This window comes from Patiria miniata, unplaced genomic scaffold (genome assembly GCF_015706575.1).
Source record: "Patiria miniata isolate m_02_andy unplaced genomic scaffold, ASM1570657v1 HiC_scaffold_18, whole genome shotgun sequence".
Taxonomy (NCBI): domain Eukaryota; kingdom Metazoa; phylum Echinodermata; class Asteroidea; order Valvatida; family Asterinidae; genus Patiria; species Patiria miniata.
In genome coordinates, this window is record NW_024037056.1 from 11,738,345 (window position 1) to 11,756,848 (window position 18,504).

The window sequence follows — 18,504 nt, forward strand, 5'->3', positions numbered from 1 at the left end:
ATCCTTTAAAATTTGGGCGTTTTGTGTTATTCTTGCGAGAACTTTGCGAGAAGGAATTGTCCGGGGTCAACATTTTGACTCTCAAAAATCAAGCTAGTTGTGAATCCTGCCGCACAGTGCATCGCATTCTGCGGACGTGCGAGAAACAACATTAGTGCTGTGTAAATTACGTGACACAGAATACACACACACACAACGTGTACCGTACATTTAATGGACACGGCTTGCAATACGGATGCGTATGCCACAAAATGTCAGCCGCGTCCGAAGTAAACGACCGTTCTTTTCCATCTTTTCTCTAGAACGGTAAGACATTTCTTTCAAACGCTTAGCAAGCTGTGTGCGATTTCATTCACATTTCTACGCATTCAAAAATCAACGCAGCGATAATCGCAGCCTTCCTACTTTAAGACTGACCGCTCAAACCAACTCATATTTCACGAAATTGTTGAACTCGGATAGAGGACTCTACTCAAAAAGACCATAGAAAAAATATAGAACAGGGATAAGGTGTACGTCTCGAATGACCCAGATTTCAACATCCCCTCAAAAAAATGAGCAGCTTTTTTGTCAAGACACTTGACTCTCTCGTAATCATTATGTCGCGGCGACGGCGCGCCTGCCGGCAATAATTTTTTTTACTGCAACCAAGGATAGTCACTGACCACACTACGCATGCGTCAGTTGTTAAAGGAATGGTTCTGAGACTTTACTTTCCTTTCAAAAAATAAAATCCCGCGCAGAGCCATGAATCGGAAAGTAAGGTGAAATTTATTGCATTAAAATGTATTAACGATGCATTTTGGCAGGAAAAACAAGGGAAATATCTCAAAATACCAGCCATAATCAAAAGTGTCTCTTCAACTTTTGTTCGAAATCAAAACATTACGAAAGGTCATACAAAACACGTGATAGTATTTCAATCACATGATGTTTTACGCATGGGTGTTTGGTTAATGACTATACCTGGTTGCAAAAGAAAAAACAATCGGCTCGCCAGTCCGTCTGGCAATGGGCCGATCACCCGCATTTATGATACGGTTGCTGCGCTCAATTCAACGGTCGATGGGCCGGACTCAGGATCGGTCGAGGGTCGAGTTAAACGTTTCTTGGCATCGATCGTTTTGTATGACTGTGGGGAATATTAATGAACTGTCGTATTTCACAGACTGTATTCCCATTTTGACATTCTCTTGATTTGCATTTTTACAAAAGTTTAAGGAAGCTTCAAACTTTGTCGAACCATTACGGGACTTTTTTAAAGGTAGTATACAACATTCGCAAACATCAAAAAAAAAAAACCAAATTATTATAAATTACCTTACTTGACTGTAAGTGAATAATAATCTCAAGCATCCTGTGAAATCGTGGCACCTGGTGAGCTGTCATTTCCAAGAAAAGTGGAATTTTTGAATTGATTTCCTTCGATGGTCGGCCAACCATCGTTGGAAAAAACCTGACTTTTTTTCAAATACTGCCCTAGTTTATCAAATTTAAAGTCAGTCCACATTTTGTCTGCAATTGCTTACACATTCGCGAGCGGAACCAATTCTGGTTCCTTGACCTGAAAATTCCCCGACAAATTGCCCCATTTTTTCTGAAGTAGGTCAGGGAACCAGACTACAAGAAAGGTTGTTTTTCCCCCAGCATCTATAAACACAAAACTTTAAACAGGTCAGCGTATACAATATTTGCTATAAAATACTAACCCCCAAAGCCATCCATTTCTGAAAAATACAGCAAAAGCAAATGTTGTACATCCCCTTTAATTGTCTTATTTTTTTTTCAAAATGTAACGGTATTTTTCATGCTTTTTTGCTTCCTTTCGATGCATTATCTTATAAATAATGTATCATATCATGTGTGAGTTTAAAATTGTCAACTGGCCTCTGTGATGTGTGTCACGTAGATATAGCCCATAGGAATGTCTCATTTCATTCCATTAGCCGTTGATCGTGACTGTTCGACGGGGACATTATTTTGAAATTTGACATATTATGATACTTTTAGGAATTAAACTGGAAAGCAGATCATTTGAAACTATTATTCATAAATACCTCAGACAGTTTACCCAATGCTATTGGTTAAAGAGCCCGTCACGTGGCCGGTTTTACACGGTTGATAAAGACCGGCTGGCTGGTCTTTTCCCGTGTCACATGAAATTTGGACTCCTATCAAATCCGGTGCCAGTACCGTTTTACTGGTTGAACGTTCACAATCGTCACGTAGGCATGCGCAATAATATCAGTGAGTCAGTATTTCATAGTCCTAAATTCACACTACACCGGCACAGCTGCGTTCTACGCCACATCACGCAGTACGCGCGACGCGCGCCAATCACCACACAAGGAGTTGTTTACGAGAGGGACACGCCATAGCATAGCTAGACGGGTGTTTTCGAGAAACATGAAGTAAAATTGTTGAACAGAATCGTTGGAAATTAAAATTGTTTGACTTGTTTTCACTTTTGGCTTCGGCTCCGGTCATTATCAGTTTTCAGACTCCAACCGGTCTCACAAATAGTGTTTAAAACCAGCCAAGCCCACATTGATTCCCTTATTTCAAACATGTTGAAACCAGTAGCGAATTCGCAGTTGGCCCAAATTCGCTACATCATGCAAAATTGTCAAAACGAAGACAAGTACTTAAAACTTCAAATAAAACTTCCTCTATTTTACCACCACAAAACACCCAACCCCCAAAAAATCTGCTCTGTCCTATACCTCTTGTAAAACACACACAAAAACTACCGGACCTTTTTTTCCTTTTAATATTGGACCATATGCATCGTCACTCATTTTTACACTTATTCCAAGCGACGTCCAAGAACAACCGGAGAAACATGTGTTGTTCTATGAGATATTGCTCCTCCTTTGAGATATTGCTCCTCCACCCAGGGGCAAAATTCCCGCCCGATTTGATCCGAAGTCGCGCACCGTGTCTAAATAGTGACACACGTAATTTGTAACAGCCGGTAAACGGACCGGTTGCATTTGAACTGATACGCCCGTGTTCAGCCGGCGGAATAAACCGGGGAGTTATTAAAAAAATACACCAAAAGGCGGAAAATGTACGGAAAAAAAATAGTTTAGTGTTGTGCTTAATCTAATGGAATATTGCGACACAGAAATGGGCAATCTCGTAAAGGAAAGGAAATTTGGATGTGGTTCGGGAATTTTCAGGGTTTCGAGAGTACAACTTGGAAGAACTACGAGATGTGAACAATACTTCGTAGTTCCGAGAAGAACCACATGTGACAAGTTCGGTTCTTCTCGAAGACCATTTCGTGGTTTTAAGACAGAGGTATTAAGTCTGGTTCTTCGAAAAATAGTTCTTTTGGTTCAGAGAGGAACCGAAATAATGATATTTGTTCTTCTCATGCAGCAGTTCTTCGAATAACAATATATATTAACTTTGGTTCTTCTTGGAACAATACTTCGTGGTTCTGAGAAGAACCATTGGTAACACCTTCGGTTCTTCTCGAACAATACTTCGTGGCTCTACACTAAATTACAATTTAAGTTTTCAGAGCTATATTCTCCTTGTTTCTGAGAAGAACCAAAGGTATTGAGTTCTTCTGAGAACAATACGCTTAAGCGGAACAATAACGTTTAAGCGGAACAATACTTAAACGTTTAAGCAGAACCATATATGAACTAAGTTTGGTTCTTAAGAACCAAAAAAATCATGTTTTGAGAAGAAACATTGGTAATAATTGTGTTTTTTCTGACAGCTACACTTCTCTATATTAATAATACACTTCATATTCAACAAACGTCTCCGACGATAAGATTAAAAAAAAACCAATATTTAAAATATGCAAAAGATTTCCAAATTGTGAAAGCGAATTAAGAAATCGTTCAATACTGTTTCTCCACATCAAAATGTAGTTAACTAAATTCATGGGGTATTCCATTAAAAATAAATTTTCAGCAGAGCACAGACATGCCAACTTAAAGGTGGAAATACTTTACAATCGTGGAATGAGCAACCGTATTAACGCAAGTCAGCTTGGTATGATCCAAAATTACTTCCAGACCTATCCCATGGGGCATTGCGATTTTTTTTTTTTAAGAAAACTCCCAAACTGATTGCAAACTCCGCACGTTGAACAAATAAACGTCTGCAGGGTTAAACGCTTTGACACTGTACAGCGAAGCGCTAAAACGTCTGCTCAGGTCGGCAATGAAGTATAAAATAAGATTTTTTTGGGCGGCAAATGCCAGGCGAGAGAGGAGTAGAAATTTATGGGCGTGAGTTCGCGCGCATTTGCGTCATGGCCGATCTGGCGAACCGGCTGGAGAATTCTGCTGATGAGGCCTACAGATATTATTTTGATAGGCCCCTGGAATAGCACGTTTATGGGTTTTTAGTGGACGGACGAAATGAAATGTAGGGAATTTCTGAAAGAGCCGAAACTTATGTAGACCAGCGTCAATACAGGAATTCTATCCATGTTTATTTTCACGAGGAGGCCTTGATGTTGTCTGTGATCTACATAAAAAGACTAAAAGGAGCTTACTTTGAAAACATTTCAACCAGGATTTTCTTTGATTTGAATAAACTAAGAATTTTCAAATAGAAACCTTGTTTAATGTAGAAAAAAATATTTTCAAAACAAAATACATGTAATTATATTAGAAGATTGTAGGGAAAACGAAACAAGACACAAGTTTTCATCTTGAAAATTTACACCCAAAATTATAGACTGGTACCCTGACGGAGGGCCATTTTTATTGCAGTCTTGTATGCGAGCATGCGGGTACAATACAAAATGGCGATGAGTTTAAAATTTACACTGAGGGAAATGGTCTGGTACCTGTGACGTATGACCCTTTACATGCAGATCTCTTTGCACGCCTGTGGGTGCAATACAAAATGGCGGAAGGTATATTTAAAATATAATGGGTACTTACATATTAGGAAGACAACGAGAAGGATACTGGTAAGTCTCATGGTGACATTGCTGATGGTAAAATGGCCAAAATGTAGAGTTAATGTATATCGCAAATCTGCTGGGTTAGATCGGCTGTTTTGACCTGCGTAAAGGGGGAAACACAAAAAATGGAATTAATACATAGCCCGGTAATTAAATAATTCTTATCAGAAACAAATTAAGATTTTATATTTGAAATGTGCAGCACAGCTTAGGTAGACTCTGTCGTGTATGCTGGAACGAGACTTGGGGTGTTTATCAAATCACGGCTTCGTTCTCCGGTATCGGCTCTATCTCCTTTCCCCGATTCACAAATTCAAAGCCTGTTATGTTTCAACGCAACGAAAATCCGATTCTGGTATTCTACTACAACAGGTACATAACACGATTTCATGTGTCTTTTCGACAGAATGTTGGGCCTAGACAAGGGCTGAACCAGGAGTCTCCTAAGTCAGACGCCGAACATCGCATCACAAAGCTAGCGAACTTGAAGCCCCAGCTGGGAATGAAGCCGAGATTTGATAAACACCCTTAGGTCTCATTTAAAAACAGTCAAGCAGAATCCTTCCTATATTAAAAGATCCTACGCTCTCTGTCTGTCTGTCTGCTGTCTGTGTGTCACTTTTTTGTAAAAGGCCTAAAGAGTATGCGCAAGCACAAAATGCAATGGTTAATAGAGAGACTTGGTTATTGTATGCAGGTCCTTAAGATGAGATATATATATGCTCCGATTTCACTGTCCTCTGAAATCACGGTTGGCACGTGTAAAAACAATTATTTATTTGTTTGTTTTGTTTTGATTTGTTTTACTTTTTGGCAAATTTGTTTCTTTCAGACTTTGAACACATGTAGTTCAATATTACAACATTATCTCCATAAAACACTCCAAAACGTTTCGCTATTACGCAAAACATAACGTTGATGATGAACACTGGGGCAAATTGCTTCACCGAGGCTTACCACGCCCACTTGGGGTCAACATGCAAATTGAGGTCAAAGTAAACATTAGTGTATATGACTCCATAGCGGATGCCGCGCGAGAAAACATCATAGCCAAGGTTTCGACGGAAAGGAATAGAATGCTCAACTTTGGGCCAATTACTTCCCAAGCTCCAATTCCATTAGCGGATTTCTGGCGGGCTTTCGTCTGTACTTTGGGGTTAACAGTTGAATCAAAGTCTTTAAAAAATAAGAGAAAAAGCGCCGAGATTTTCTACCAAGATTGATAGAGAACTTGGTTTTTAATCTTATCTTGTGAGTCACCCAGGTCGGCTGACAGAAAAAGGCTGCACTTTTAGGTGTGAAAATGGGTGAGCAACGTGTAGCAGAGGTGCTTAAAGAAAACATCGTATGCTGCAACGAAATATTCAGTGCCGTGGTTCAACGCATGATTTACGGTGTCCGAACCATGTGTGACGGTATGGGTTTGAACCCTGACGGGGAACATGGTGCTTGTGTTCTTAGGCAAGACACCTAACTACAATTGCCTCTCTCTGCTCAGGAGATAACTTGATGAAAAGGGTAAAAGTTGTGAAGCGCTTTGAGACCTTTGGTATGAAGTGCTATTACGATAAGAATCACGGTGCTTGTGTTCTTGGGCAAGACACTTTACTACAATTGCCTCTCTCGGCGTTGTCGAACCAAAATGGCCGATGATTCTCAGACATGTCAGACCAACTCGTAATATATTTATTTCTGAAACAAGTTTTTAACACTTAATTGTAAGATTTCTTTTGTGAATTTGACTGTCACTATAAAGTACGGTGTTCCTTTACCTTTTCCGTTAATTGTTTGAGTTTGTGTTTTAACTTAAATAGTGTGATAGGCCGACCTATATCGAGCCACTCCAAAACAAAGTGATGTTGAACACAGTTTTGTATAACTTGGATTAACCCTCCTGCTTTTTAAACAGTCACAGACAGTCAAAATGTCCATCCACTTCCCCTGCTATACTTTTAACACAGGCTAGTCACCAGCAGTCAGATCATATGTGAAGCAAGCATAGTCAAACCCAGTCTACAGACCATGAACAGACAAAACAGGCAAGTTGTAGTCACAGCTGGTTTATCAATCTCCCGCAGTCAAAGCATAGCTGTATCGAGTTACATTAACAGCACGGCCAGTCAATCCTGCTTTACGTCGGCTGGGAATTCTTAACTCTTGAAAACAGTCACTTGATTGATTTTGTCTGAAAGGACTATTTGGCACAGAATGTATGTTTGCATACTTTAGGAGGGATAATATACACGATTCTTCCATCAGACATGAAGAAAAACAGCCGTGCTGAAATTGTCTCTTTAAAAACCAACTTGTTTGCCAAGCACGGAGAGGTGGATTTGCAAGGGATTTGTAAAAAAGCCAAGCTAAGTGGCTGTGGGTCACGGCGACGCGGTGGATCATTCAAGGCCCGGACCCCGAGGCGGCACACCGGTGACACATCCCACCAGTCAACTCCTCGTCATTCCGTGGGGCGATCGGCGTCGAATCACGGCATAAGAAGAGAGAGAGAGAGCGAGGAGGAGACGGTGATGGGGTGTCTCGTAAAGACAAAGACACCGGAGGGGGAGAATATAAGCCCACATAATCTGACAGGTAGGATGAAAGGAAGAGGGAGGAACATTGGGGAATGTTTCTTAGATGGTTTGGAGAGGGATGGATCTGTAGTGCTATCATGAAACACCAAATCCTGGACTTTCCAGATCAGAATAATGATGACTTGCCGGCAGACAGCAATAATTCATTGCTTTGAAAAACACTTCTACAAAAGCTTTAGTGGCTAGTGTGTATGAATGTCGTCTCCAAATGGCCGGTGGATCCAGAACCAAATGCTCGGGGAGGGAGTGAAGGGGCGGGGAGATGGACAGGCCTGCCAGCCGGGGGGGGGGGAGTCCTCATTTGATGCTAGGGGGCGCTTCTTTGGCCCCTTTTCTGTTCTTTCTTATCATTAATATTTCACGAAACTATAGAGAAAAGGGGACGCGTGGACTACACAATTATAAAAAAAAAAAAAACTCGTTCTCTGGTTTCATTAGGCAACTTAAACCACAGAACGCAACTTATTTCTTGGGGGGGGGGGGGCGTGGCACCCATAGCCCCAGGATCCGCCCGTTGACGCATTGTTCAATCAGAGAGCGGTATCATAATCTTCTTAAAGTGTATCTTTATAGCGTTCTCAGGATCAGACATTCACTTGGGCAGAGCCACGGTTGAACGTCTGAATAATCACAGCGTGTACATTTTATGCGACCCCGCGCGCCGGCCAATCGGAGTGGTCTTTAGAGGCGGTGACGCCATTTCGATCAGAAATGTGGACTAAGCTGTTGATTGGTCTATTAAGATGCCATGTTGTTGTAATACAACAACGGGTTACGGGAGACCGGATAGAAGGCGCCCGCTGAATGGTCAGAATCTCGAGGTCAAGACGCAGACTTGCTTTGCATAATTAATCGCCGAATCTGCTCGCATTAGCACCATATTAGACGGAGGGAAAGCCCCTCCCTTGTGTTGGTCATTGTGTTACCAGAATCTCAGGAATTCTTTTGAGCCATATGTAGGGGGGATGTGTCAGGTAACAATAGTCTAGGGTGTGTATAGGGTATAGGGAGATGGGGGGGGGGGTACCCCTCCGTCTCATCTCGTGCTGGGTATAATGATATCCCCTTGCTGTGTAAAAGGATATTCCACGGACAATCTTTATAGCGGCCCTTTTAAAAATACTACAGAGTTAATTAATTCAGTGAAGTTGTTTGTTTTTGTTCACTTCTGTCATCGCTCCTTTCTGCAAAACAAAGTTGTTTACTTTCTCCACACATGACCTCAAATTGGGAAACTGTTCCCTGCAGAAATATATAATTGCTCAACGACAACAAAAGACGTGGCATTTTCCTCCTAGAAAAACGGCTTCTGCAAGAGTCACTTCTTCTAATTGATTTCTGTACCACAATAAGGTTCATTGTGTAGCTGACAACGTCGCATTTGTGTGCTAAGTGGGACAATCGCCAAACTGTGACATTTAGCCTTCGAAATAGAAAGGGGGAAACTGACAATTTACTCAGTGAAAATGTTTCCAATACAGGAACACCGTCACACGTACTTCACACTTTGTCGCTAATTAATTTGCGCAAAGATTGACAAACCGCTGTGTTGACTTTAGTCACCAGACTATAGTCGGGTGCCTACTGTGGACAAACGTAAAATTGCGATACAAAATCCACAATGAAATTGCTAGCAGTAAAAAGGCACCAAGTGCCTACGCTGACCAAATAACTCCCCCCCCCCCCCTTATAAGAGAAAATTTGAGGACGATATACCCGGGGGTTTGAAAATGAAGGGCCCCAACTCTCTACAGTATACTGTGAGCTTTTACTTTTGTGAAATTAGGATGAAATTGTATCCGGATGTTTCTACTTTGCAAGGGAGCGGAGGGATCATTTTTCGAAATGGCGACGGGTTTCAGGACTACTTTTTAGGGGGTGATCTTCTTTGGAGGCAATATCACCGAAAAAAACATATCCCAGCAGGCCTGCGCCCCACAAATCGAAAGTAGCGTTAAAGGTGTAAATCAAGCATTAATTTAACGCAGGTCTTAAGCGATCTGGAGAGTTGTGAGAATCTTGATCTTTGCAACTCGGTTATGTTTCCAATGGCTAAAGGCAATTTATCGACTAGCAACCCCATAGGGGTGTAACCAAGTAAATAGATTCCCATAGACACCAGTGATAAATCCCCATACTTCCAAATTCTCAAAAGAAATACTCAAACGCTCACTGGTGTTCAGGCTGCACAGGAAAAAAAATGATAATTGACAAGTCGTCTTTCATTTTCCATTCAATTTTTGGTGGGTTGACAACGACTTTTTGAAGAAATTCTCACCCAAACAACACCACTTCTAAAACAAATGATATTTCCCAAACTGGAAGAGTAGCCATTTTGAAGAAAAAAAAAGATCCTTCCACAACATGGCTAAATGGCGCCACTTTCGGACCAATTGCATCCAAAATGCTCAGAATTGGAAATCCCAAGTCCACGTCAGATAATGTGCAGTGCCACATGTCTTCAATCCCCAAATTTCACGGCTCTCAGAACTCTCTATAAATATAGAATAGTCTGCCGGGCCTATAACTTTATTCATGAGCTCGGCGTGCGGATTTTTGGCCTATTTATTGAGTTGCACTCATAGGTGGCATGTAACCTAGAGGTCAGGGAACCAGACCGGCTACGCCATAGTAACCACTCCAAAACAAGCCAATCTTCCTGTTTGCTGACAATTCAAAGCGCGGGAAGCATCCTGCCGATAATTATCAATTAGTCACTGTATTCGAAGGGCTGTGGAGCCAGACATGCAAAAATACAGCAAAGATGCAGTCAATTTATTCTCACATAATAGGCGTCACTTTCAAATTCTGACACTTGCTTCGAGAGGGAAGTGGTAGTGATTTTTCTCTAGGACACCGTGTCTGAAGGGGAAAATGCATAGAATTGGCAATTGAAAACACAACAGTAAATAGAGGACAAAAAAGTGTTTAAATTGAATTTGGTTAAATAGGCCAATTGGTCAAGAAAATGAAATCATTGTCTTCGTTTTAGGTCATGGCTGAATTCTTGCCATCTAAAAAGATGAAGCTTACTTGGTCATTTTTGTGACCGCATTAAATTGAATCAGTATCAGTATCAGTATCAAAACCATTGATGTAGAGTAGAAGTTTACGGCAAACTCTATGTGGACAGAACCTTAAAACGGCGGCTGTGTTTAAAACTCCGTAACTTAAAAAGTGAGTGATTTGAATGATTCTTGTACGAAGCTTATGAATTGGGCTTTCATATCCTAGATTTTGAAAGTGCTACATGCAGAACTTCACTACAAAAATGGTCCCGACATTTGGGTTTCGTTTTTTTTACTCACCCTGTATACAAACCGAACTTTTTTTCAGGAGCACCAATGACCTAAATGCAATGCAAATCCAGTTCATGTCAGTACCTCACTTGTATTCAAACATCCAAACTTTACAGCACACCAGTGTTGGAGCAAAGGCTTTGACCCTCAAGGCCAAGGCCAAGGCCAAGGCTTTGACCCTCAAGGCCAAGGCCAAGGCCAAGGCTTTGACCCTCAAGCCTCGAGGCCAAGGCCAAGGCTTAACCCTCAAGGCCAAGGCCAAGGCCAAGGCCCTGTTTTATGAAATGACCACTAATATAGAACTAATTATAGTCACATGAGTGACACATCATCACGCAAGGGCGGATCCAGAACACAATTTGTGGGGGGGGGGGGCGCAAAGAAATTTTGGTCCCCCCAAAAAAAGTGGGTAAAAAAATTACGGCTTGGGCTTCGGGGCACGCTTAAGGGCCCCGAAATTTTTTTGGATTCGAGATGCTCTGTGGTGCGATTTGAGGCCATTTCTGACCATTTTAACCGATGTTTTTTGAGGAAAAGACGGTGGTGTACTCATTGCCTGCCTTTATTACGACGTCACATAAAACAAAAATGGTTTCGTTTTTTTTTTGGGGGGGGGGGCATGGCCCCTTTTGGCCCCCCCTGGATCCGCCCTTATCATCACGATTTGCTCGTTACGAAGAACAACATTTCTTTAATTGCAATCAACATGCTCGCATAGGCCTACACCGTTTTATGACTGTATTGTATCTATTAAAGTATAAGTTCAGGTCTTCAATATGGTTTAACTAAACAAAATAATGATTTACTTCTATATTGACACACAATTCTCCCAAGTGTAACAAAAGGGGGATTCAAGAAACTGATTTGGGAAATTTTTATTTGCTGGCCCAACATGGTCAGAAATATCAGCATTATCTAAAACAGATACATGCAAATCTTTAGCACTTACCAGGGAGACATATACAACCAATCAGATCTATTCCATAGTTATATGCAATTAAAGTGATCATCTCATTAGCCCCACAAGTGTACGGAATATTTTTGCAGCAAATCTACTACAATGGTAACAAAATGTGATGCTACAAAAGTGGAAGTGTGCCCAACACACAAATCTATAGGGTGCTTCCCTCCTCCATGGTAATACGATTAAAATGGTAACAGCAAAATTTCGAACAGATTTATCTGGAAAATGCAAAAATCTATGGGCCTTGAAGAGCCTTGACTCAAAATTGCAAGGCCCTGAACCCTCAAGGCCAAGGCCAAGGCCAAGGCTTTTGCCCTCAAGCCTCGAGGCCAAGGCCAAGGCCCTAAAATCCAGCCTTAAGGCCGCCTTAAGGCCAAGGCCCAGCATCAAGGCACTACATCACTGCAGCACACTCTTGGACTTATCCAAAGAGTTTTTGAAACACGTGTTGTCATGACAATGTCCTGCCAGGGCATGTGGGTGGATGTGAGGGGGGAAAAACATGGCCCGTCTTTAAGGAATGTACGAAGCAACAAATGTATTCAACGATCGTAAGACTTTCCGAGGCCAATGAAAGGGATCTTCGACATCGCTAAGCGGATTAGCGTCGCCAATTTATTTGCCTTTTTTCCCCTCAGAGATTCTTTTAGTATAGAAATCGTGAGTATGAATACAGTGTGATAAGTGCCCCGGGAAAGGAAGTCTTGTTCCCTATCTATTCTGTCCATTCTTAGGTAAGGCATACCGTCACATTCCAACGGCGGATGGGGGGGGGGGGATGTCCCCCCCCCACCAAAAAAAGAACCCATTTTCTTTCTTTTTGAAGTGACGTCCCCAGAAAACCAGCCACTGCGTACGTACAGCATTAAAATTGCGACTCCAGGTACCAATGCCATGAAGAGTTCTATAGTGCCCCCCCCCCCATTTCTTTTCAAAGTAAACTTGGGTCGGAAGTTTTTCCGACCCAAATTTTCGAGGATTTTTTTGCCCCCCAAAAAATGGTTTTCTGTATCAGTCCTTGTTACATTCAAACACAGAATACGACGCAGCAAATACAGAGTAATATGCCTGGCATTGAGGTGTGTTTTTTACATGAAATCAATTACTTTATGAATTCAACGTTTTCAAAGCTGATAACAAGCACGACGGGTATTTTATTTTTTGGCAGGCTAAATTAAAACTCTGTTTACACCCGAAAATACCCGAGCTGTTGCGAGCATAACCTAGTGTCAACGAAAACAATTCCGTAAACTTCGGACATTTTCGGAAACAGGCACTATAGGATCCTGTCAAGTTTATTTTTAGCCGTGGAACTACCAGCTGACCTAAGATTTTTAAAAATAGTCAAAATCTTCGGATCCGGAAACCAGACTCTCATTTTAGGTGGCCTGTATCACAGACAAAATTTGTCCTGTGTTGGCGTAGCCATCTAGTAAAAAAAAAAATCGTCTTTCACAAGATGATGTCAACACTTGGAATGGGCGCATGGACTGGTTACCTTGAATTTGAGCTAAAATCGGACTGCGCAAGTACGAGCACGCGCATTACGCCCACGAGCCAGCTCGGCTCGCGTTGCAATCTAATATGCAACATCATGAACGATAACAATTTACAGGCTGAGGTCACTGAACCGAACTGCATTGTGAAAGAAGAGGAAACAAATATCGATTTAATCAAAACACTTTAATATTTATTAATGGTAATTATTAGCATTAATTTTTTTCTGTTTAATCAACAGTGGAAAACATGTTTTCGTCAGGGGATTAAAACCGAGTAAAAAGTGATAAAATGGTTGAAAAGTTCGAGTGCAAGGACTGTGGAAACATAGTCTGCCACCTCATGGTTTTTGCAAAGAATACGGAAGTATTAATGTTTTATAGCTGACATTTGTGGTGGGTCTGATAACACAATTGACAGTTGTAAGTAACGCGATCAAACCACTGTGTGGCAAGTAAAAAAATGCCCCAGGCATGACATGCCGGACTCGACGGATGATGTTGTAACGCCCACACATCACAAAGAAATCAAGACGCTGGAAAAGGACGAGAATATCACACGTGCACTTCTGAACCAAACACTATATCCCAGCTCAATTTTCTACGAGACTTCTGTTTTCTTCTTCTTCTTCTTCCCGCAAACGACCAGGAGGAATGTCGAGATCCTCCCCCGCGCTCTGCGAGCTAAAAGCCCTCGACGCGGCTCAAGAGGCCGGACCCGACACTCCTTGACGGTGTCTTACAACTGTTGCATAGTGCATGTCCTCTCTCTGCTTCTCAGCCTCCGTATTTGCCCAATTTAAAAGGGGGCAATTTCGTCCTTTTCTTTTTTGTTGTTGTGTTTTAAAGGTATCCATTTATTCTGTTCGGCTGCGGTAAACTTGTATACTTGATGTTTATTTGCAAGCTTGTCGCCTGTTTTCTAAATATTGCGCGCCGTCGCCACAGGTATTGCGGTTGTCTCATGCATGCAGAGTGCGAGTGTATTAAAGCTGCATTTAGCAAAGAGCCGAGACAATAATAATGTCGAGCAGTGGCATCGCCAAGGGGGGCCAGGGGGGGGGGGGCACGTGCCCCCCTGGAAAACCTAGTGCCCCCCCCCCCCCCCCCCCCGAGTGCCCCCCCCCCCCATCTAAGATTTGGGTTGGTAAAAAAAAATTCTGCGCGTTGTTAAAATCATTACCTCGAAAACAGCAATTTCTGGAGATATATTCAGATCGAATTTAGCATCAAATGTGGCACCATTTTGCATCTAGCCCATCTAGCCCCCCTCCCCTAAGACCCCTCCCCCAGGACGGCGATCCGTATCCACCTAAGTGCCCCCCCCCCCCCATCAAATGCTGGTGCCCCCCTGTGCCCCCCCCAGACTGAAAAGTATGGTGACGCCACTGATGTCGAGGTTTTCTTTCATAAAGGAAAAATTGTGTCATACAGTGCTAAAAATATTCATAAATACCTAAGATAGTTTACGCCATTCATATTGGTTGAGAACCCATCACGTGGTAGGTCGTAAACGGTTGATAAAACACCGGCTGGCTGGTCTTAAACACTTCTAGAGTCGCATGAATTTTGGACTGCTATGAAATTAAATTTATTGGTTAAACGTTCACAATCCTTGGTGAGACGTGCACAATACAACCAGTGAGTCCGTATTTCATAGTCCTAAATTCACACGACACAGGCACAGCTGCGTTCTGCGCCGCATCGCGCAGTACGCGCAACGCGTGCGCTTATCTTCATATAAAAATAATAATAATAATAATGGAGTCTTAAATAGCGCACGTATCTACCAACAATTAGGTACTCAAGGCGCTGGTTATAAGTATATAAGTACACAAGTAGTTGTTTAGTTAGTATAGTATATAAGTAGTTATTTAGTTGTATATAAGTAGTTGTTTACGACAACTCGCGAGAGGCACATACCATAACATACTAGAGGGGTGTTTAAAAAAAACATGAAGTAATTTTGTTGAGCAAAATCGTAGGAAATTTTTTTGACATGTTTTGACTGTTGGATCGACAAGATATTTATGGATAATATGCATGTGCTTGGCCGGTATTAAACACTATGTTAAGACCAGTTTGGAGTCTGGACAGAGAAAATGATAAACATAGTATTTAAAACCGGCCAAGCACACATGTATTCCCTTATTCAAATTCACAAAACACAACCGGCTCAGGATATACAACTTTAATACCTACTAGTGCATTTGTACCTGGCTGACTGACCGTCTGACTGACTGACACTTGGAAATTAAACTTGTCGAAGTCTCGCCATAGCCCACAAGTTTGAAATAGCATTACCCATGCATAAAAAGACTTTCAGTGATAAGCCATTCTGAACCTAATGAATAGAATGTTGTGTACTTTTGGAACAGCTTTTTTTTTTTTTTTTTTTAGATCTGCATTGTATTTGTATGTGTGTGCGTGTGTGTGTTCCTGCATGGCATTACGCCTGAGGACAGACAACAAAAGGAGCACAAAGGGGCCATTGATCCTCGAAGGAAGGTGCCTATTGTCCTCGAACGCAGGTTTGTGTGCTTAGTCTATGGGAGAGTGTTATATTACAGGGACAAAGGAAAACACAAAGCCAATCCTCGGAAGCATAGCAAAAAACGACTGGGTGTGTGTGGGTGGGGGGGGGGGTGTACGTGACCCGAGGACAGACAGACAAAGGGAGAACAACAGATTCTTTGTCGTCCTCAAGAGTTCATCTTTTGTTGAAATCGGTCCTCGGTCGTGCGTTTGTGTGCTTAGTCTATGGGAGAGTGTTATATTACAGGGACAAAGGAAAATACAAAGCATTGTCCTCGAGAGTATAGTAAAACACGACTGTGTGTGTGTGTGTGGGGGGGGGGTACGTGTGTGTGTGTGTGTCAATTTACAAGATTTACAGGTAAAAACCGAAACGTCTATTACAATAATGTGGTTGTGGTTTTAACTTAATAAAAGCCTCTGCAGACGGTTTCGTTTGGTGGCTATTCCCTTTATTATTTATATAATTACTCACAAGGCGGCCATCTTGAGTTGTTAACGAGGCAAGCCATGCAGTTTTCATTTAATTCCAAAAGAAATTGGATGAAAATGATGCAAAAGAGGCAATTAAAGACGAATCACACTGTATTTCTATTATATGTTAATACGAATAATTGGCCGTCACATGTTAAGAGCATGCAGCAAATAAAAATGAAAGCGAGGCCAACACTGCAATCACAAAATAGTCTGGCACCTTCCCAGTCACGAGTGCACAGTAATTCCAATACATTCGGGGATCACGACCTAAAATGGCCAACTCGTGAGTAAGACCTGTCTTGCAGGCAAACGCACGTCAAACGTCAGTTGCAGAAAAGAAGGGGGAATCTACAAGACAGAGGTATTGATTTAGGACGACCTGGGGAATTGCAGATTAGGAGGAAAAAAAATAATCGCCAGCCGTTTTGTCGTGATCTGAATTCCTTTTGCCCCCAGCACGGCTCACTCGGAATAAAAAACCCGGGTTTTTTTTTTCTTCGAAAAGACGGGTAGTATGTCAGCGCTCGGAACAGCTCATATTGAAGACACTCGAACGAGACAAGTGGAGTAGCAACAGGGGCCCGTGAACAATTGCTCGGGAAGATTCCCCGGGCTGATGTGCCGAGACAACTAAGTGATGAAAAAAAGAAAGAAACAACTAGAAGAAAGAGAAAGAAATCTTGTCCAGAACAGGAGTTGAGGTGTTCTGAAATTCATGAGATGGTAGTTTAATCCCCTCTAAAAGGGGTTATACGTTTTGGGTTTTTTTCCCTAATACTTGGCGAGCTGTTTTGTGATGAGGTGAAACCGGGGGACGTGGACTTTGGGCGGATGTAAGTGACTCTAACACCGTGCAGTGTTGGAGGGGCTTTCGGTTGATGATGAGGATGGGGGATGATCGTCCAGGGCCTGAAGTGTTGAATGATGCGTTGATCCCGAACGAAAGTAGTATGGGCGTTTGGTTTTCTAGTTGTTGCAAAAACCTTGCGTTTATACGAGTGAAGCGATTGAACCTTTAGTATTGAACCTGGGGTTTGTATGCTATTTCCATACTCAAGAGCAATTTAAGTGTAATGTCATTTCGGGCAGAGACCTCAATATTACAGCAATTTCAACATCAAAACTTGCCAGAATTTTGGATATTTCGCTGTCGTAAATTTTCTTTTCTTTGGTGATTCGTTGTTGTTTCAAAACACGACAATAGACCAATGAGCAAAGTTTTCTCAAGAACGCGGAAGGGTATTGTATTCAGACACCAATATACCGGTTAATGTCTAAAGTCTGTTGAGGTCGTGAACAGTTTTAAAATATTTGCCTAAAAAATCCTAAAATTTGAAATGTTCCAACACCAATCTTTGTGATTTTTAACATATTTAAGGTCGAAGATGGTACCAGGATGCCTCAAATCCTTCTGAGAAGAAAATGGATTATAGAATGAAAGGGGAGAAATTGATGGGCACTTGAACTTCACACGAGAACCCGCGTGAAACGAGAAACGGCGCGATTTGAGTGCAACCTCAATTAAACCATGTATCAACCCCGTTCTCAGAAGTCATCGCTTGGGCACTTCTTGCCAGCCCTACATGATTACGTATAGACATGGTATAGCGTACAGCCTCTGCTCCTTGAGGTAAAAAAAATAGTGCAGCAGCTCTGCCTGAGCTGTGTTCATTCACCATGGTTCGTCTCGCAAATCAAGCTCTCATGATATTCAATTTCTGTCGAGGTTCTTTAACGGGGGCGGGGCGCACATCAAGCCTCGCCAATTTTGGCCGCGAAACAACACACCGTGTTCCACATGAGCGTGGCGTTCCGGTATCGAACCCCCGAGTACCTTCGGGTCAAGTGGGTTCGGCTCGCGCTGCCCTGCTCGGATTGCGGAAGACCGGTACTGGGTGTCGGGGGGAAAGGTGTCCACAGGTGGGAAATCGGGAAATTTGAACCAATTTTGGCTAAATTTCATTAAGCTGTGTATAATTACTATGAGACAGACTTGCACTAGTTCAAAATGTGAGTCATGACGCACTTTCCATAATGACATCGTTCATATTTTTTTCTCGTGCCTGCCGGCTCGGAGGCGGGGTCAACTGAATTTAAATATTGCCAGAGCTTGAAAATAGACGGGGGCTTTAGCCTACAATGCTTTGGGTTTGTGGCACATGATCAGAGGGTCAGGGGTTCGAATCCAGCTGCTGGCCATTAT

General features: G+C 42.1%; 1 protein-coding gene across 2 annotated transcripts in view; it reads right to left on the reverse strand.

Moving 5' to 3' along the window:
* The window catches only part of LOC119724618 (G-protein coupled receptor GRL101-like), a 64,005-nt gene that overhangs the window by 35,514 nt on the left and 9,987 nt on the right, over positions 1-18,504 (reverse strand). For both annotated transcript variants that reach the window (XM_038195747.1, XM_038195748.1), the window contains exon 2: positions 4,917-5,039. In XM_038195747.1, the coding sequence (XP_038051675.1) occupies positions 4,917-4,956 (40 nt within the window). In that variant the 5' untranslated portion in view covers positions 4,957-5,039. The remainder of the gene's footprint in view (positions 1-4,916; positions 5,040-18,504) is intronic.